General features: G+C 40.5%; 1 protein-coding gene across 1 annotated transcript in view; it reads left to right on the top strand.

Annotated features, from left to right (window-relative positions):
- The window catches only part of FHDC1 (FH2 domain containing 1), a 32,571-nt gene extending 12,009 nt beyond the window's left edge, over positions 1-20,562 (top strand). The window contains 8 exon segments of the mRNA XM_005415594.3: positions 4,351-4,436; positions 4,518-4,618; positions 7,285-7,355; positions 7,474-7,581; positions 8,468-8,538; positions 10,861-10,978; positions 13,226-13,390; positions 16,523-20,562. Coding sequence (XP_005415651.2) covers positions 4,351-4,436; positions 4,518-4,618; positions 7,285-7,355; positions 7,474-7,581; positions 8,468-8,538; positions 10,861-10,978; positions 13,226-13,390; positions 16,523-18,568 — 2,766 coding nt within the window. The 3' untranslated portion in view covers positions 18,569-20,562.
- The last annotated feature ends 601 nt before the right edge of the window (positions 20,563-21,163 follow it).

Raw genomic sequence — 21,163 nt, 5'->3', positions numbered from 1 at the left:
AGTTTTGTAAGGAGAAAGAAACACCTATTTAGAATCTCCTTTGCTTCATCTTTCTTCAGTTTGTTGTTTTTCCAGGGAGCCTTGACTGAAGCAGTGGTCTTCTCTGCCATATCTCTTCTGAAAAGATTCCTGGTTGTTTCTGGATGATACCCTGTTGAAATGGCTGACAGCTTTTATTTACTGGCATCCTGACTAGAGAAGCTTTTAGCTGCTTTTATGTGCGTGTTATTGCACTCTTCAACAGGCCCAGACTGGCAAAAGTTGAGAGAGTCCAGTGTTTAACGAGCTAGAATAGCCAGAATTTGTACTTTAAATACATACAGAAGGGAGCATATCACACTGGTAATCAGCTCACCCACACACATGCACTCCCAGGTTATCAACAGTGTCTTAACTTTCCTTATAATGTCTCAAGCCTGTCCTTTGCTCATGTACTCTGATTTCAAACCCCGGCTGTCTGTCACCTGCTTTATTGGGACTGTTTCTGTCTGCTCTACCCTTTTCAAACCATGCCTTTAGTTAAATGCCCCCTCCTTTCCTCAGCCAGTGCTTTATAGGGCTGACCATCCTTCAGAGCATACATCTCCTTTTCCTTTTTTGCCCTTTATGGTTACCTGCAGGTTTTTCTCCCTTTCTTTTTAACATTTACTCATAGTGGTTTGCCACTGCCCTGGCTTGTGCCACATCATGCCTCATTGCACAAGGAAATGTTTATTCCTCTTCTTCAAAGGTCCTGCGTAGCTACAAGATCCTGCAAGGTTTTATGCCATAAAATAAAACCCCACTAGAAGTGCTGCTGGTAGCCTAAAAATTACCAAGAACTTGAATACAGTAGCTTTCATGTCTGCCAGGTATAATGGCATACTTGCAATGGGCATCTCTACTGCAGTTGTTCACAAATCAAATCAAAGATCAGGCTTTCTATGTTTCATAACTGTTCTTAAAATTAAGCAAATTATATATGTGAGAACCTTGTGTATCTAAAATCAGATTGAGTGTGCATGGGCATGCATGGACAGTGCAAATGCATATTCCATATACAAATATAATGAAAAATTAAATTAGTAGCTCGGCACCCAATTTGAGTAATAGAGAACTGAGCATACAGTGTAATTAGGCTCTCTTGCATATACACATTACACTGCCTTATCTGAGTACATGGCTGCCTACTCTTGTGGAAAAGTCTTGTTGTGCTTCAAGAGAGGAGATCAAGGCCAGAACTGGTAGGGTTATTCATTATGATTTTATAATAAGCTACATTTTTAGCTCTCTTGTGTTCTGAAGCCATCTACTATATCTGTTAACATGATTAATAGTGAACATTGTTGTCAAGCCCCATGGTTTCTTTCTGTAGTTGGTATTTGAATTTGACCCCCACTTCTGGGAGCCATCACAGAATCTCAGTTTTCTTCCAGAATACTTGGACAGCATGGCAGCAGAGAGTAGAGGCAGTTCCAATGGGATTTTGAATAGTCTCCCTTGGAATGTGTAATGACAGACATCCAAAATGTGTTCCAGTAATTTTTTAGCTTTGGCGTTCAGAAGTTGTTTTTGTTTTTTTAGTTTATTGGTAGTGTTGATAAAGTCAAATAACTTTTTATTTTCCTTCATGGTGAGAATTATTTTTAAATTATGAAATTATTAATAAAAAAGGGAACACAGAATAATTGCTGTCCTATCTTTACCTTAGCTATTTCCCAGACTATTGACTATTTTAAGGCCAAGTTAACAGATGATTTAGTCTTCTATGGGAAAAACTTCAGATATGTATGGAGAACCAGGCTGTGTTTGCTGAATTCTTGGGTGAAAAGGACCTTATAACTCTTTTTGTCTGCTTGTGGAATGGATCACTGTTCTCCACCATCCTTGGGCTTTGGGCTTCTTGGGTGAGCTGCCTTGGTGCTTCTTACAAAGATAGTTTGGGATATCTGAGGAGAAGACAGTGGGGGTTAAGGTGGTTGATGTAGGCTGGGAAAAGTGGGGTGATAAGCACACCTTTGTTTCAAGTCTGATTTCACAGACTTTCTTCTGGGCTGAGCATTGCCCAAAGCTTTTTGCATGGTGACATTCACACCCCATCCTACCCATCAGAAGGCAGCCTTGTCAATGTCTTCTGTTATGCATGTTTAGTAATGTTCCTCCTCTGAATTAATTCTGGGATTTAGTACTCACTCATATGACTCCAGGCATTTTTCCTAGTAGGATAGAAGGGGATTTCCTCCAGTACATGTGAAACTAAAATTCCACATAGAAAACATTGGTTTCTACTTACTGTTGTAAGTATATTTAAATATAGTACTGGTAGCATGAATAAGTTAATATACCTGTCTCAGGATCTCTTGTTGTTCACTTTTTGTGCATTTAAGTCTTCAAATTGCATCTTCCTAGAATTAACCTGTGGCTTATATGATCTGATTTTGGTGAGGCGGTGTGGGTTTTTTTGGTGGGCTGCTTTTCTGTCATTCCTCCCCCTCTCCCATATCTGAATGCCTGTATCCTTTTCAGGCAAACACTGATATCTGCAAGATACTAAAATGAGGTTGGAGAATTTGCAGATTTTTAAGGTTGCAGTCCACTAGTTTTGGGAAGCTAGGTTAAAGAACACCTTTAAAGACAGAGATAGTATACTATCTCTCACTCCCCACTTAATGATGTAGAAAAAGTGTTTATTTTGGGTTTGTTTCTTGATCATTTAACACCTTAGAATTATCAGGAATGTCGAGTCTGGTCTTTCCTGTTTTTTTGTTGGCAGACTTCTTGAATTACTCAGTAAATTAGGAGTTTTCTCAGGCCTAAAAAAAAATGGGTATGCTGTTTATCTTAGAAGGGGAGCTGTTGTCTGAGTGTCTTCAGTTAAATGGGGGGTGGTGTTAGGAAATGAAGCTAGATAGCCTGAATAAAAATTGCTCTCTGATTAGAGGTCTCGTCCTTGGTCATAAGTTTTTGTTAGTTTTTTTCCTGTTCATTTGTTTGTTGATGTGGTTTTCAATTTGAAAAGAAATTATTTTCCATTCTGTGTTTAACTTGTATTTTTATCTTTCTTATTGTGTTCTCAACATTTCTATTTTTTCTGGTGTGGAAAAAAATGGGAATAAAGCAGAAAAAAACTGTTCAAAGAATTCTTCAGTTAGTTCAGAACCCCGATTTAGCATAGTATATTTGTCTTCCACTACAGATCAGCTACTTTTTTACTGTCAAAGCAGAAAAGTAACTGGAGTGATTAATTTGTAGGCTGATTCTTTAACAAAACCTGTGGATATGTTACTAAATCATGGCGGTGGAGTAGCTGTTGAGGCCCTGGTGCAGTGTCCTTCTCTCCAACAGCTTAATATGCTTTCTAAAACTAAAGACCATCTGTGTAAGTGTGGTTGTGAATGGGCTTTAAGAGTGATGTTGCACAAAGGAAGGATGATGGGCTGGTGTGTAAATCAGTGGAAACATGCAGCTGCTGCTGGGTGAGAACTTGTTGGTTGAATAAAGAAATAGTGTAACTGAGAGTGAGCTCTGCTTTTGGACACAGTTGCTGTGTTGGAAGATGTGGAAGAAATTCCAGTTACGCTTAAACATATGTGCATGTATTTTTCAGTTCTTCTATATAAACAAATAGTGAGTATGTGGGTGGATCAGTGGCTTCCAGATCATGCAAATATATGGATTTTGGTGGAGCTGGGAAGGAAGATTGACAAAATTAATGCAGTGGTATTTCCTTTGCATGTAAATGGTGTCCTCAGAGTACTGAGAGTACTGACAACAAATTGCTTAAAATGCAAGATTGTATTTCTCTTTAAAGTATTTCATATTAATGAAAAAAATACAAACTCAAGATCATGAAGTTTACCCCTTAAGAGCATTTTAGGGGAGATAGTTGAAGCAAGTATCTTGAAAAAAACCCTGTAACTTAAAGTTTAGTTGCATTATGCCAATAAGATCTAGGCAGTCCTGTGCTGGATATTCTGAACACAGTTATGCTATGCCCAAGTGTACATCACAGTTGTTGAAGAGTTGGGGGTCATTTTTCAGATCATCATCAGTATCCTAAACATAGTGATGAAAGCAATCATTGATCAGAAATCAAAATCAGCAATCAGAATGATGGCATCATGGTTTCTGCTGCTGGACTGTGTAGCTAGTTTTTTTGAGAGAAGAGTGATGCTATTTTTTGAATTTTTTTTTGTGGTTGGGGTGTGTGCAAATTACAGGATCTTGGGACAGTGAAGCCATTCAGTCACTGGGTGGACTTTCCAATGCCTTCATTTAAATTTACTGCTTTTCAAGGTGTTGCCTTCCAAAGTCAGGTTAATCCTGATCTTTCATGAAATCCTTTGCTAGTGTTTTTTTTCTCTTTTCTAGGTGAAGAAATTAAAAGCCTTTGATGGAGATGTATCAAAACTGTCTCAAGCTGATTCCTTCATGTACTTACTAATCCAGGTGCCAAAGTAAGGAGATGGTTGGTTTGTTCTGTTTATGATAAGTGTTCTTTTTTGGCTGTCAGTTCTAAACCTGTTCGTGTACTCCAGCTATGCTCTTAGGATTGAAGCCATGGTGTTGGAGAGGGAGTTCTCACCCTCCTGTGCTTCTCTACAGGATGACATGAAAATTATAAGACGGGCAACAAAAGGTAATTAAATATGTTGGGACATGCCTAATACTCTTGTTTTTGTTAGCATGTTAATTAGTCTGCATTACGAAGACCAGAGCTTGAATTTCAGGTACCTTAGCTATTAAAAGGAGGCTAACTCCCCTCTGACAAATGCCATCAGGGTGTGCCTGGTGGATCTTTGCTTCCAAAATCAAAAATCTGGAGACTTTGGGTACACTAGCAGCAAATTCATGTTCAAAGCCTAAAAGTAATGTATCCTAAACTGATAGAAGCACAAGTGCCTATGACCAAATTAGGATGTCATCTTTTGAGTCCAGTTTGCTCATTCCTGCACTGCTCTCCCTCTGATGGAATGTGGTTGTTACACCTCTCTGCTTATTCTTTCAGAGATCCATAGGAAAAAAAGGACTATTTTCTAAATTTCTCTATAGGCCACTTCCTTTTGAGGTGGCAGTATTGATAAGTTAAAACCTTTAAACCTTTATTGTAAAGAATACCTTTGCTGTTCCTTGGTTTTCTGTTTTTGTTCTCTGTTTCTCTACATACCTGTTCTGCTCTTTACATTTCTCAAGTTTTGAACTGCTGCAGATGGCTGTTTTTTGGGTAATGTAGTGTCTTCTATGCTGCAGGAAAATAATTGATTTCCTGGTTCCAGTTAAACATTAATGCCAACCCTTTACAGTATCTTGAGTGCCTCTTTGTCCTGTTCCTCAATATGAAATTCATATTTCATGTTGGAATTTTTTGACAGGCTACTAGATCATTGCTTAGGCTGCTTGTAGTGGTATAAAATGGTGGACTAATTAAAATCTTCAATTATGAGCACTGTTGATTAGAATAGTCCTTTCAGTTGAAAGCAAAAGGAAAAAAAGCATTTTCCCACCAGTGGGGATTGAACTTCTCATTGACTCAGGAAAGTGTGCAGTATGTAGAATTAGGTCTGAGTTTGGCCTTTTATTAGGATCTCTTTTAAATCATTGTTCTTTGTGTTTTGAGCAACAGACATATGTGAGGGAATATGTTATGTATAAAAGTAGCCACACCTTAATGTCCTTCGTGTCCTTCACCCAAGACATATGTAAACTGGTGAATTAATGCCCTCCAGAGAGGAGACACTTTGGTCTCCAGCTCCTGCATCAGGCCACTCACGCAAATCACTGACTGGGCCTTCCCTGTGTTCAGTCCACTTTATTATGTGCTCTTCTCCTTTTGGTCTTTTCACTCCAGGGTTTGTTGATAGCCTGAAGTTGTTTAGGAACTATGTCTCCTTTTCTATTGCTGTCTCTAGGTTTCTTTCCTGTAATTAAATGGAGAGAATCTTTACTTCAATTTTAATGCTGATAATCACTAAGGGTGAGGATGGTCTAAGCAGCCTGGTGGATTCTCACCTAGCCTGCAGATGGATGGATGTCACAGTGACGCGGGGCGGGCTCTTACTGTGTGAAGTCTTTAGGAGTTGCCTTCTCCTCTTGGCCTTGTGAAATTTGCTATTTTCTTATTTATTCTCTCCTCTCTCTTCTTTCTTGCATCCTCGCCTTGGATCTATCTTGTTAGATCAAATGTTATTTAACTATTTCTATGGTTTTAGGTTGCCAGTATTGAAATGCAAATGTGTAAGGGCTATGGGCTTCCAAAATGATTCATTACTGTATTGTGTTGGGCAGCTGAATGCAGGATAAATTATAGAATGGACTTGGAATCAAAATAGTTTTTAAAAGTATTTACGCTACAATCAAAAGGATTCCACCTTTTATTTTCTTCATTAGTATAACATATAGTACCTCACATTACAACCAGCTCATAGTGATTTTCTTGCTGTATGGGTAATTGTTAATTTGGAGTTGCTTGGTTTGCTGTGCCACATTTATTAACTCTTTACAGTTTTGAATTTCCACATCTTATTTCTAAGGCAATCCCTCTGGTGCACATATATTGTTTTTTGCACATACACTGTTGTTTGCTCATATGTGGCTGGGTGAAAGGGTGTATGTATTCAGATAGAAGACTACTGTGCATTTTGCAAAGAAATGAACATACATACATATAAACCAGGCTTGTGTGATGGGAAAACTTTAAAAGGCTGTTTTATTCCATGTGACTCCTTGTCACACTGAATATAACTTTGTGCTAAATCATCTTTGATATGACAAGTAAAACAAATGTTTCTCTGAGTTGGTGATCATACAGAAATAAAATGGTGATTCATAGTGGGAGTGGGATAAGCAAGGAAAATTTAAACATTGCCTGTTATCTTTTCAGGCCTTATGGCCAAGTCTCCTAAAAAAAGTGTAGTTGTTCAAAAGCCCAATCCTGGCAGATGGCAAATGGATCCTGCAGGGTGCAGAACACTTGCCTCACACTGGAATAATTAGTAGGTGGTGAGGATACTTAACCACTTGCATGAGACACTTTGCAGGATTAGGCCCCAAATGTTTCCTTAGCTGCTGGGGGTTGCCTTGGAAATACTACACTTGCTAAGTTAAAGTCTGAAAATACACTTGAGGTTTGTCAGTTGTGCTTGTGAATTGGAATTATATAGTACCATTATCTTTCCCATGACCTCTTCAGTTTATTGGAGTTTCTTGTCAAATTGAAAAAAAAAAAGCTTGAGATGAAGAGGAGCTTGGTAACTGACTATTTCTAAACAAACAATTGTTAGACAGCAATTTCCTTGTTCCTTCTAGAGTTAATGACTTGTGAGGAGCTGCATTCCATATTGCACTTGGTCCTTCAGGCTGGCAATATTATGAATGCGGTAAGTGACATCCCAAAGGGAGATGGCTGGTGGGCTGTACTTCCTTGTCAGTGCTGCAGTGCTCTCATGTCATGCCTCAGCTTGTCATTTGCTCTTTTGCAAATTGTTTCTTTTTTAGGGAGGTTATGCTGGCAATGCTGTTGGATTCAAACTGTCGTCGCTGCTCAAGCTGGCAGACACGAAAGCAAACAAACCTGGGATGAGTCTGCTGCATTTTGTTGCTCTGGTATAGAAAATCTATTTTGCTGGTATAAGCAACTTCTACAAATATATGTCCATTAATTGATACACAATATAAGGGGCTATGTGCCTCCAAAAAAAAAGCAACTGTCTCACAGCTTTGATTTAATCTTCACCTTTCTTCTCCTGACACGAAATTCACCAAAAATTACCTCTACTTGGTCATCCTGTTGGGAACCCCATGGAAAGGTTTTTATATCATGTAGAAACTTGCCTTCATCAAACTTTTTCACTGTAGATTTTTTCTTATTGTCCCAAATTCTTACACTGTGGAAGTGATTTATTTTGATAAAAATTCTCTCAATCTTCCCATTGAATTTTTTGAGCAGCCTTCTTGATAGCTTTTCCTTCCTCCCTCAATGACTGATGTGTGTTTTTTAAAGCTGCTGCAGACACTTTCAAGCTCTTTTTCCCTCCTTTCAAACTTTTGGATTTTAAAAGGGAGAGAATTTAAATGCATCTATTTGACTTTGGTTATCTGTGTACAAACTGGCTTAAGAGATTTAATAGGGTATAAATTGATGTTTGTGCAGGAAGCATTGTATCTGCTCAAACAATGGCATCAGTAAATTGTTCTTTCCCTGACTTTCCTTATTAATACATCTGGCTTGTGTTCACTGGCAGAAGCAGCTATTATTTTACACTGCAAAATGGAAGCTATTGTTTAAAATCTCCAGTTCTGATCCCTGTCTTTCTTTAAGGGATGTCCTCCACTCAGTTGTGTTAGGATTGAATGGGAGGAAAAACAGTGCAAGAGAGAAACCTTTAAGTGCCCTCCCAGAAGCTTTAGAACTGCCAGACTTAGGGATTTTGGCTTGGTGGTGGAATGTTAATGGATTGTGTGTGTTTTGGTTTTGTTCTGTTTGTTTCAGGAAGCCCAAAAGAAAGATGCTGCTCTTCTCAACTTTTCAGAAAAAATTAGGAGCGTTCATGATGCCGCCAGGTGAGTTAAAAGAAAAGTGAAAACTTATGGTTAGAGTGAAATTGGAATTTTCTCATTTGTGAAGCAATGAGGCTTATTCAGGAAAGTCTTGGCACAAAAACAGATCTTGACAAATGTTTACTGTAGCTTTGAGGTCTTCATTTCCATTTACTAGCAGAAGTATGCCTGCAATGTGCCTTCAGGTATGAGGTTTTTTTATTACATGATCTCCATAGGTTTTTGGTAATTCTGTCTCTGTCAAATACATGTGCCTTTTCATTACTTTCAAGGGATTGAGCTAAAAGCATGATACTCTTTTTCCTTAAACCAATTTCCATCAGTTTCTGAGCAGGCTGCAATACTTTTCCAAATCTGGTACCAGGGGCAGGTGCTGGCCCTGGCTTCACTTAGATGCTTTTTGGGGTATCATTTGCTGTCTTGGTTGGAAAATCTGAAGGGTTTGTGGATCTGCATTTTTTCAGCTTAAAGTCTGAATCTGCATAATTTTAAACAGAAGCTGATTCGTACCTCAGTAACTGTGATACTTTTGTGAGACAGCGTGATCTACATCTGAAACCTGGAAGCTAGCAATGCTGAAGTTCTGTTCCCAGTTTTGCTACTTCCTTACTCTTGAGCTTAGGGCAATCTATTTACATTCTTTTCCCAGCTGCAAAATCCAGTTTCTTAGATCTGATGGAGGGTTAAGTAATGTCTGCAAAAGACTGAAATCTTCTGAGGAAAGGAGTGGCCATGGAGTTAATCAGAAAATTTTTGAGGGACCACCTGTGTGGCTCTCTGCCATCCAACCCACACACCTTTTTGGCAGTTTGCCATGTGGCCTGCTGGGGAATGTAGCTTTCCTCAGCATCCAAGCCCCCTGGCAAACAGGAGAGAAACAGGCAGAGTCCCAAATGTGATGATATTTATTTTCTAACCACTTTGTTCTTTGATCACCTTTGTTAACACTGAAAATCTTCTGTTGTAACTCATGCTGAAGTCTATTCAGGGAGTGCACTTTGTACATGAAAATGAAACAAAATTAAATATGTACCTCACCACTGGGCATGAGGAAGGTCTTTAGAGAGAATTGTCATGTACAAGTTGCTCATAAATCCACCCAGTTAGAGCATGTTAAAACAACTACCATTACGTTCTTTATATTTTGTTGTCTTTCCTTCTTTACTTGTAGGCCATCCTCTTCCTCCTCCACAGGGAGAAAAATGTAGCCTGTATTTTCTACTGCTTTTCTTAGCTGCAAAACCACCATGTTTTCCCAAAACAGGGAACTATTATATATATTACTATTATGTATATAACTATTACATATATAACTATAATATGATATTAATTTGTGTGTGTACTGACAAGCTTACAGATGTGTCACCATCTGCTGCCATGTGCATTTCAGTCAGGCTGCCACAAGTTCTTCAGCTTTAGTGTTTGAAAGTCAGGCTGCTGGTGAGACAACCTTAGGAGGAGCATGTGTACAGTTGTTAGTTCTTATCACTTGGCTACTTATACTGCTTCAATTCCTAAGCAAAGTTTAGTTATTTTGTGAAGGAAATGCCATAGGTTTAGAAGCATTTACCCTCGAAGTGACTGGGAGGTTTAGGTGGGAGCTCCTGTGATATGGAATGTGGGTCTCCCAGGACAACACTTAGATTACACCAGACCAGATTCCTGTGTGCTTCAGTTTCTGAATTCCCTTTTCACAGCAGCAGCTTCACTGCTGGTGTTTAGTAGAAGGATGAAATATTGTAACTGCAGGGTTGAGACTGTGTGGGTTGCATTGCTGTGGCTGCTTAGAAGAGTGTGATGTGCAATTTCATGATGCCAGATGCTACTGCCAAAATCAGTAGTCCTGGCTGATGGTCTCTTGTGGCCCCCTTTTTGTGGTAGCTCCTGCACTCAAGCAGTCATGTAGTCAGTTGGACCAAGCAAAGGATCCATCTGGAACAAATTGGCTTTTTCCTTTTCCTAGGTTAATTTTCAGTTCACAGAGATGACTGGCCATCTTAAAAATGAGTGCTAGGCACCAGGAGAGAAAAGGAACACCTGGACAGAGGCAGGGCAGCAGTAACCTTTTTAAGGTTAGGTGGGTAGGACTGGCTGGAGTTAATCATGAAACCACACCCCATGGGAATCTTTTCAGGTTGCAAATAAGAAGAAATGTGCTTATCTCTCTCCTAATTTTCAGTGTCTACTCTGGAAAGATTTCCTGAACAGGCAGGTCTTGTTTGATAGCCTGTTTGCACCTCATGTAAAGCATCCACTTTTGCAGTTGTGGCTAACCTGTGGGCCACTCCTCTCTTGATAAACGTTCTCTGTACATGCTATTTTTAGGTTATCCATTGATAGTGTAGAAGCAGAGCTGCACTCACTGTCTGTCAAGACAAGATCTGTTAAAGACAGCATCCGACGAGACCCAAAACTCTTTCACCAGATGGAAAACTTTCTCCAGGTTTGTAGGATCTCTGTGTTAATGTGTTACTGTTGCCTGAATACAGCAACATTCCTCAAGCTGAATGTAATTTGTGTGGACCTGTCAATAAACAGAAGCACTGTTTTAATATGCCTAGCCTGTCAGTTTGTACAAAGGTGTTCCAGCCTCCTGCTGTTTGTCAAGTAAGATTGTTGGAAGGGCCGTGTTTTTACAGGGAGGGATATTGAGTGTACATTGCCCAAGGCTTGTTAGGCAAGCATGTTTAGTGCGTGCGAAGTTACTGATGAAGATCAGTAGTTAAAATATAAGACAATTTGGAGTGGTCTCTGGTTTTGTACTTTGCAGCTGCCCAAAATGTAATGTCTGCACATTAGGTTATTCTGGAGCACATCAGTTTTAGCTGAGGGTGTGTTGTGTGTATGAATCTTGCTGGCTGGGTGGCTGAAGAGATATTGCTGGAAGCTGGAAGGTTAAGGGACTGTTTTCTCTACTAATTTACCCTTAACACAGAGTCTCTTACTCAGAGCCATACCATTATGCCATGTGGGTTCTCCTTTTTTTTATTTTATTGAGTACTGCAATGGCTTTACAGGCCTGGATGTATAGAGCACTTACTTTGGAAGCAGAGTTCTTGGTATTTTCTGAGTATGTGGTGATGCCTCGAGAAATACATATTATACTTCAATTAAGTGATTTTTTTTGTTTCACACTACAGGTAATTATTAAAAGTAAGAAGGCAGGTGTTGATCTGGAACTTAACCCACCCTGATTTTCAACTTGCAAATGTAGTTAATAGTCCCTGTAGTTTTTCAGGAGATGAAAAGCTGATGAAGAAAGGGGCAGGTTAAGATTGAAATACCTGTCCTCATTCACTCTGAATTGTTGGCTTTTATCCATTGCACCCAGACTCTTTAATGTTATGTTTTAACATGTTTGGGATTTTAAAAAATTTAATAGGTGGTTTTATGTAACGCTACAACCTTGTTTAGGCCACATTCCAAAAGAAATGTTGGGGAAAAAATAATTTTACAAATGCATACCTTGCATAAACACTTCCGGATTTTGTTTCTAAATTACAGGTGATAACCAAGCTGATCTAAAAGTCAACTTTGATTATTTCACTCTTGTGAATAAACTCCTGAAATATGTGGGAGGAACTATTTTTTGATGTATGCTTTTATCAGTTGTCCAGTTTATCTTCAGGTTTCATTGTGGGCTTTTTGGTCCCCTCTTTTTTCTGTTTTTTTTTTTTTAAGACTAGCAAGTCATATTTGTTCCTATCCTAGTGGTATAATTTTCCAAGTAGTTCCTGAAAGCAGGTTTGGATTAAGTGGTCACCAATTCATAATGTAGCACTGGGGTGCATTTTCTCACCCCAGTGCTACATTATGAAAAATATTTGGTGACTATTAGTTAGAGAAGAGATTTGTCTAAAAAATTAACTTTTCTTCTCAGGTTACTTTGAGGTACAGGTGGTGTGAGATGGGGAATTGTGCAAGAATAGAAGGGGATAGCTGGTGATGCAGACAGAGGAGACAGGGCACCTGATCAAAGTGTTTTAAGGAGTTCTGCTGCTCAAAGTCTAATCACAGCCTTATTCTCTTCCTCCTGAATCTTCTTCCACTAAACTAGTCCCATCCTGTCTCTATTGCTCTGTACTTATCATTCAAAGTGCTACTTTAGGGGAACATTTTCTGGATATGTTAAAATATGTGTATTTTCAGTGGTTCCTTACCTTTCAAGTATGAAAACCTTTTTTAATGTGGTCTAGGGTCACCTTAGGAAGGAATTGATTTTGTGGTGTATATCCATGAATCAGTTCATGTGTGTTTTTGGAAAAGTGGGGAGGAGGAATTAATCCTTCATGCTTAGTTGAAGATTGAAGGGGAAATGGGAAAATAAGGAATGAGGAGCTTTTAAGGAGCTCCCAGGGGCTCTGTCAGTGTCCTCGTACAGTCTTTGATTTTACTTATCTAGAACTTAAAGCAGTAAGTTTGTTCAAGGGCTTTTGAGCTTTTTCCTGGTTTCCATCCTAGTCATTAGAATGTACATTTTGATTGATCCATTTTTCCTGACCTTCTTTACTCAGTTTGCTGAAATGGCATATGTCCTTTTGTTAGTATGCGATCTCCATCAAAATTTTAATTTCCCGGGGTCTGTAACAGCTTCTAGCTTGGAACATGAATTTCATAAGTTCCTAATATATTCATGACCTGTTGTGACTGACTTTAATTTTTCTGTCTGGTTCATGTGTGTATGCTGCAGTTTGCTGTAAGGCATCTAAAGGAGCTTGAACACCAGAAACGAGAACTGCAAAAGGAGGGAAATGCTCTCATTGACTTTTTCTGTGAAGACAAAGAAACTATGAAGTTGGATGAATGTTTCCAGATATTTAGGGACTTCTGCATAAGATTCAACACATCTGTTAAGGTAAGAGTGCTGAATGGGATTCTCACACTTCTGAAATGGATATTGGCTCTCATGAATCAAGTTGGTTTTTCTGCTTAAGAGGCATTTTGTATCTTGTAGTATTTGATCTGTTTGCTCAAATGGCTACAGAAAACTGCACTCCTGGAAGCATTCCTTGCCAGAAGCCAGGTGGGAAATGGCCATTGTGAGCAGCCCTGCTGCTCTGCATCTTCTGTTTCAGGTGGGCGAGACCACTGGGATGATACATCAGGGTTGTTTGTTGGTCTGCTTGTAAGTGGGCGCCTCCCCTCTGTTTTGGTGAGGAGGCTGGTGACTGCTAAGCTGAGCTGTGAGACAGATTGCACAGATTTCCCGACCATGGGTCACTGTTCAGGTGTTGGCCTGGTAGTGTTGGATAGTTGGAAAGGCCTTGAGGTGTGCCCTGCCATTCCTTGGATGTACCTGCCTGAATCCACACTAGCTCAGGCTCTCCACTGCCTTCCTCTACATGGCTAGAGGCACTTCACCAAGTAAAGTAAGGGCTGTGTATTCTGCTTTGTCCTTTCAAAGGATTTTTGTGTGTGAAAACTTGAAACAGGCCTATGGCAGCAAGATACCTTATCCCCAGTGTGAGCATTTCATTTGCTGATACCCTGAATTGGTCCTAAATAATTCAGGAAATGTACTAAGATGGAGGAGCAGTATTGGTGTTGGTTAGTTTTGGTTCAGCAAAGGCTGTCTATTGTTACAGATATTTCTTAGGTCTTTATAAATAGAATTAATGAGTTGGATCAGTGCCCTTTTGCAATCTGCCTTTGGCAGCACTTTGGATAAAAGCTTTGGTTCAGAAAGAAGAGAACTGTGTTGATTTGGAGCGAGCTGACAGGATGTTCAGCTAATGTGCCTGTTGTACCATTAGTTTGCCTCATCTTCACCACCCAAGACAACACGTAGTTACAGGAGGGTGCACATTGCACAAATGTCTAAAACCAAATGGTGATAGCTGTTGCAGTCAGTTTAGCAAGAGGGGACTTCATCCAGATATGTTCAAGTATTGGGCATTGAGGATTTCATTCACAGTCACATATTACAAGTGGTGGATGGATAGCTATGACTTGTGAGGTCCCCTCTTTGTAATAAGCATGTACACTCTAAAAAATGACAAATTAGACTCTTGCTTGCAAATGTTGAGATTTGCTTACTAACTGTGGATTGACCATTGTTCCTACAACATTACCAGAAAAATTTATAATTAAAATGACAGTTGTGACAAGAGAACGTGATGTGTAGACAGCACGTCCAACAGTCTAAAAAGATGGCTTGTACCACCATGGCCATGTGCACGTATTTCAAATGCTTAAACATTTCTTGCAGTTTTTTGGCATGTCTAACTATGTGCTTAAAATAGGTTTTTTCATCTGAATAAAATCTCCTAAAACATGTTCTAGGTGAGGTTAAAATATTCTTTTTCTAATGTGGAATATAGTATTAGTATCTGCAACTATTTTTAACCATTTCTCTTGACAATGGTATGTTTAAAGTTGAACTTTAGCATTTGGCAAGAATTCATTCTGTAATTCCATACCTGTAAATGAAAGCTTCCTGCCAAACATTTTTCCCGAAATGCAAATTTTTTCTTTTTCCTTTCTTAGATGTTCAGGTTTCTTAGGTCTCTAATGCATCCTATCTTTCAGAGCCCAGTGTAGTCTCAAATCCACTTTAAGAAGTGTAGATTAATCCATTCATCCCAAAGCATTAGGCTTTTGTTTACTGAAAGCTTTCAGGTGACTTTTCCTAGTGGTGCAGCTCTTCTGTTGTTGCAACAATGGGAAGATTAAACTACACAAAGTGTTAGACAAATAAAGGTGTGATTTTTTTAAACAGTGTGTCATTGATTAGACCAGATTTAACAACATGCTGGAAAATAATGTAATTTTTGAATCCTCTGTCAAGACTAGCCTGTTCCTTCTTTCTTTTGCTACAGCTGTACTGGCTGCAGCAAGCCAAGTTCTTCATTTCAGAAAGTAACCCAGAAAGTTCAACCAAAGGTGCAGTTAGATTAAATCTGAAGCCTAGAGGTAACAGTTAAAATGCTGATATTCACAGTAAATCACTGCTAATTATTTTAGTAAAAAAGTGTCTTTCAAACTACCTCTTCTATGGCTTCCTGAACCAAAATCCCTCAGTTTAGCTGCCAAAATCTCCTTCCTACCGTGGGCAATCTCTGTACTACAGTTGGCAGTTTTTGAAATCGACAGTGATTATGAGATCCAAAATTGAAGTGAGGCATTGATTGATGGTCCTTGAGTGGTGTCAGTTGATGTCTGACTATCATGAGGCATTGTATTAACTTTTCTATTTGCTTTCATATGCAATTAAGCAATGCCTTTTCACAAAATTTTCAGTCTGTAATGGTAGAGGAAAGTATCACTGTGCAGAATTGGACTTGCTGAGGAACAATTGCAGTTGTAGTAAGATAGGTTGGAAAAACCGCGTTGACTGTGTGCTGGTCAGACAAGTTTGTCTTAAAATATGGATTAGATAGATGTTTACTCACCTGGTAAGACTGCCACCTTTAAACTTAGTGAGGACTTGGTGCTCTCCATCTTATATCTGGAACTCTTTGGCTCAACCAGAGAGTGGTTGGGCACTGGAACAGGCTGCCCAAGGAAGAGGTCACGGCGCCAAGCCTGACAGAATTCAAGTGTTTGGACAATGCTCTCAGGCACATGGTGTGACTCTTGGGGATGGTCCTGTCCAGAGCCAGGGGTTGAACTCAGTGATCCCTGTGGGTCCCTTCCAACTCAGCATATTCTGTAATTCTAAGATGTGACATCTGCTTGGGTTTGATGGGTCAATTTGTTGGTCTTTGCAAGGTCTGGTGCTTTTTTTTTTTTTTTGCGTACGCTGACCAGATGAATGTGTCATCCCATTAGTTATGCAGGGAGCTGCTCTCCATAGGGTTAATGGTTGCAGGCTGTGGTTGCCACAGTGATTTCATGTATATGTGTGTATTGGTGGTTGGGAGTGGGCGATAGCAGTAGGAGCTAACTTCGATGGGAAGAAATAAAGGGAGAGAGGAAGGAGTGTGTCTTGTTCTTATGCATAGGACACTGTCCTCTGAGACATGTATTTGTGATTTTCCTCCTTCAGGAGAATAGGGAACGAGAGATCCAGGAGCTCCATAGTCTGCAAAGGCGAAAGGAGCTGGAGGAGAAGCGTCGGTCCTGGGCAGCTGGAGAGCTTGGGAGCTTTGGGCGGAGCAGCAGTGAAAATGATGTAGAGATGTTGGCTAAAAACGGACTTGGAGAATTTCTTCCCTTCTTGCAGCAGAGGCCTCAGAGCCCTTTGTACAGAAACACAAATTCCAGACGCTCTCGACTTTCTTTGGGGGTGACTGCAGACAGGGAGTTGCAGAGTTTCCTGGAAATCTCCAAAGACGAGGATCCAAACAAGTTTAACAGCCTTCCCCGTGCAAACACCCGGCAAGCAAAACCTAACGTAGCCTGGACAGAATCCAAGGAAACAAGAGATCTCAACTTAAATACCTTGCACTTACACCAGCAGTCTGAAACAGAAGTGAAAAGTGGTGGCCCCGTGCAGATGCCTACAGCTCAGCCCAGCCACCTCAGCAGCTCAGCCAGCCCTGGTGCCCATTACTCACAGAGGAGCACCGACTACAACGTGCACACTTCCAACGTGTCCTGCGAGGAGTCCACGGACATAAATGCTCTGGCCCTTGCAATTGAGGAGCGTGAACTTGTTAAAGGATTACGAAAGTTTGATATTCAAGGAGCAAAGCCTGCAGAAGATGCACCTTTAATATATTTAGAGGATGCTGGTGGGACAGACCTGGAGACTCTGGATGATCTGAGCTTCCGTTCCCTGAGCACTGCCGATGATGAGCTGCCTCCAGCTGGCAGGAGTTCCAGAGAGGCCCGTGACCATCAAACCAAGACAGTGGGTTGCAAGACTGAAGCTTTAGAGCCCAGCAGCAGCAGCCCTATGTCTATGGATACAAGTGTTTCAGGAAGTAGGGAAGATGGGCCAGTGTGCTACATGTCAGATACCACGACTGATTGTTCTTTGACATTGGACTCTGAAGAGGGAAACGATTTTAAATCGGCAGACAACGAAATAAGAAGTGAGGCTGGCAAAGCATGCTCTTCTGGCAATGATGCTCAGCACAAGGCTAGATCTTTCTTCTCAAACCTGAATTCCACCTCTGACAAGGACCTGTCTCTTCACACTTCTGCCAATGATAAGGATGATGCTGATAGCAAGCACACCCTTCCTAAAGAAAAACCCATAAAAAATAAAGATCTAGTAGGACCAAAGACAAACTCTCTAAAAGATCGATCTCCAAGCTCCACAAAATCCAGTGGCCCTCGCCCTAGCCACACAGCTCCTTCCAGACCTGTCAGAACTTTGAATGCCTCTGAGAATGAAAGCATGAGGAAAGTGGTCCCTATTTCTCGGTCAAACAGGGCACCCAGCACCGTGAAAAAGCCAGAAGCCAAGCCAGCCCTTCGTGAAAGCAGCACCGTGGAGAGTCGGCTGTCTCACCGCAGCTCTGTCCGAGGCACAACAGACACGCTGCCAAGAAGTCCCTACAGGCACAGCATGTCAGTGGAAGAGCCAAAGTTACGAAGGGGCACCGTCACCTCAAGCAGTGCTCATTTTGAGAGGGACAGAGTCGCTCTCAAGAAGCCAATCTCTAAACCCATTAGGAGTAATGTCAAATCAAAGACAGATGAAACAAAGATGTGTCGCTCCAGTGTAAAACCCCAGACCCCTGCAGATGACACCAAGGTTGCCACAGTCAGTATTCCCAAAGCACCACCTGCTGTCCCAAACTTTGCAAGGAATACAGTGGCCTCTTCTTCAAAGCGTGCAAAAGTGGATCTATCCACTTCATCCAGACCTCCACCCATCACAAGGTCTGTGTCCCAGAGGCTGCCTAAAGTGAAGCCAGCAGTGACCTCTGATGATCCAAATCCAAAGGAGAACAGCATGAGTACTTTAAAGAGAGCAAATAGTGCCAGAGTGGTTGGAAGAAGCATCCTGCAGGGAGAAGCTGTCAGCACCAAAGCAGAGCCTGCACCAAAGGAACAGGGAACAGTGGAAAAGGCATCACTTAAACTGAAGGATGCAAACCGAACCACAATTGGTAAAATCCTGAAGCCATTATTGAAATAAGGGAGAGGGGTTTTTTAATCTTGGAATGTGAACACTTGTCCAAGCACTGGATGTCTGTGTAGTGAAATTCCTTAAAACACTAACCTTGCCAATACATGGCATCATGTGCTTATTGAAGTACGGCACACTGTTGGAAAAGGGCAAATAGCTGTGTTCTGGTCTAAATCCTTTTTTATGAATTTGAATGTATTTAAAGCTACTGTGATGGAATGTGAGCAGAACAGCAAATCTTCGCATTTGTGATAAAAAAGTTACCAAAAGCCAAAAAGTTTTAAGAAGTTTTAACTATGAGATGAAACACTTTGTGACAGAAAACATGGATTAAGGCCAGTTTTTTTTGTGTATATAAGATTCTTCCTAGGACTCAAGCCTTTATGCTTGTTGGTTTCTTATTTGATGTCAAAATTAATCCTGTGGAACAGTACTGAAATGAACTTAGGTGATTGTACTTTCCATGGCTTTCAATTCCTTGGATTCGGGAGCTCTTTTTGCCTGTTGCAAAGTCCATTGCTGGCAATTGGACAGACTGGGAACTGCTGGCCAAAAAATTGTAAAACAAGACCTTTGCTGTTTATGGCTGTCTTTAACCTCCCTGAAGAATTTATAGCATGTTTTATGAATGCGTATGTGTGTCTGGGGAAGGCTTTCTGCTGGGCAGGAGGCTTGTTCTCCAAGAATGTGGCAGCATTGTCTTGCATGCACAAGTGGATGTGGCTGGTGCTGCATTGGATAGCACAGCTGGAGGCTGTGCCTGTTGGAAGGGCCATTGGCATGACGACTACTCCTGACTTGTTTTGATCACAAGCAAACTTGCCAGCTTTTGGTCATACAGAAGTGCCATATATTTATGATACATATCAGGATGTTTGCAGCTCAGCTCTTGAAGGCTGCGATGTAGTGCCGAGCACTTTCTTACCATTCCATGTTTCCACTGGTTTGTATACTACCAAACTACTTGAATGTTGCAATGGCTCTGATTGAGCCATTCGTTTCCCTGCCTCCTCCTCCTCCTCCACTCCTTATCCTTGTCAACAAGAATATTTAGCATGAAACACAGAGCTTACGCATGACAATGTTTTTGTAGAGTTCTTTGGTTGCTTCTAATGTGGTTTTTAATGTTTAAAGACTCTAAAGGAATTAAACTAGTATTTGATAAGCTTTTTGCGAAGTAAAAACACCCCTTTTGCAGATACAGATTTTAACTTCTGTCAGACTAAGATACAGAGAATGAGGGAAAACTCATTCAGCATGCTGTGCATATTCCCAAGAGAAATATATTTAGGTGGGGAAAGTGCTGTTCTCCTAAGCATTTTATTTAAAGAATTGCCTTTTATTCACTTGCGAATGAAGCCTCATTTAAGAATAAAATAAAAAACAAAAGGGAAATCTCTTTGGACAAGTGGCATTGACATGCTAGTGCTAAGATCTGTTTGTCTGCTCTATCCCTCTGTGCTGGGAGAGTGTAATTCAGTGAGAATGAGCTCACATGCTTCTCACGGGCTGGTATCAGGGACAGCTAGCTTTGAGGTTTGAATCTGGCAAGGGGCCTTTGGCTTCTCCCACATACCAGCCAATCTTGATGCAGACATCATACCCAAACACCATAAAGTATTGCACAGGGCCTCTTGTTTGTGTCTGTCCCACAGGGAGAATTTTTAGAGCCCACTTTTCTGCAAGGGCAAATATTTTGCTTTTTGGATAAGCTTTTTGGTTACTGCCTCCATTGTGGGTTAGATACAAAAGCATCTCCCTTCATATTTGTATCTGTATGGATGTATGCACATCTGCAAGAGCAGATGATTGACATTTTTCCTTTTTTTTTTAAAGAAAGCAACAAATTTTATTGGTAGCAAGCTTGAAAAATAATTTAAATGTGTTTGGAACATGTAAATAAATTTCTATAAATCTGTGTAAAAGAAAACCAACTGTATTTAATGGAACATTTATACATTTCGGAGTAACTCGGTAGTTTAATAAAGTTCCCATTTACTGGGTATGATGTTTGTACTTTCTCCTTCCTATTACACTCTTGGGTTTGGTCCTGGAGATCTCAAGCAACTGAGTCTGGGTGGGTGACTGTGGGAAGGACTCTACAGCAGAAATCGTGGTGTTTGAAATCCTGGGTTTGTTTTTATATTGAGACATGCAGTTGAACTGCAGTTTCTGAACATTTCTGGGCTGGGACTTTCTGCACAGGTTTGGGTATAACATAGGAGGCATTAGAGGTAGATGCAGCACTTCGTGTACATACTGTATGTTGTGGCCAAGACAAATGTTCATGGCACTGACAAGTCTGGATCTGTCGCTATCTTCATGCCTTTGAGCTTAGCACACTTTATTGAGAAATTCTGGTCTACAGCTCCCAGGACTGTGGAAATACAGAACAGCCTGTTTTGCAGGAGCATGTGGTGACTTTTGCACTGCAGTTGTGAATTTTTCAGTTTTGTCCCATTCTCCCATTATTTTTCCTTCTTTATTGCATATGAAAAAAACATCTATTCAGCAGAAAAAAAGCGAAATCCAGCCAGCCTCCTTGTCCTCAGGGAACACTTCCTCTTCTCTGCTATGGAAATCATTCCTGGACTGGAATTGCTG

Source organism: Geospiza fortis, unplaced genomic scaffold (genome assembly GCF_000277835.1).
Source record: "Geospiza fortis unplaced genomic scaffold, GeoFor_1.0 scaffold40, whole genome shotgun sequence".
Classification (NCBI taxonomy): Eukaryota; Metazoa; Chordata; class Aves; order Passeriformes; family Thraupidae; genus Geospiza; species Geospiza fortis.
Note: the sequence above shows the minus strand (reverse complement) of the source record. Positions and strands in the feature narration are given on the sequence as shown.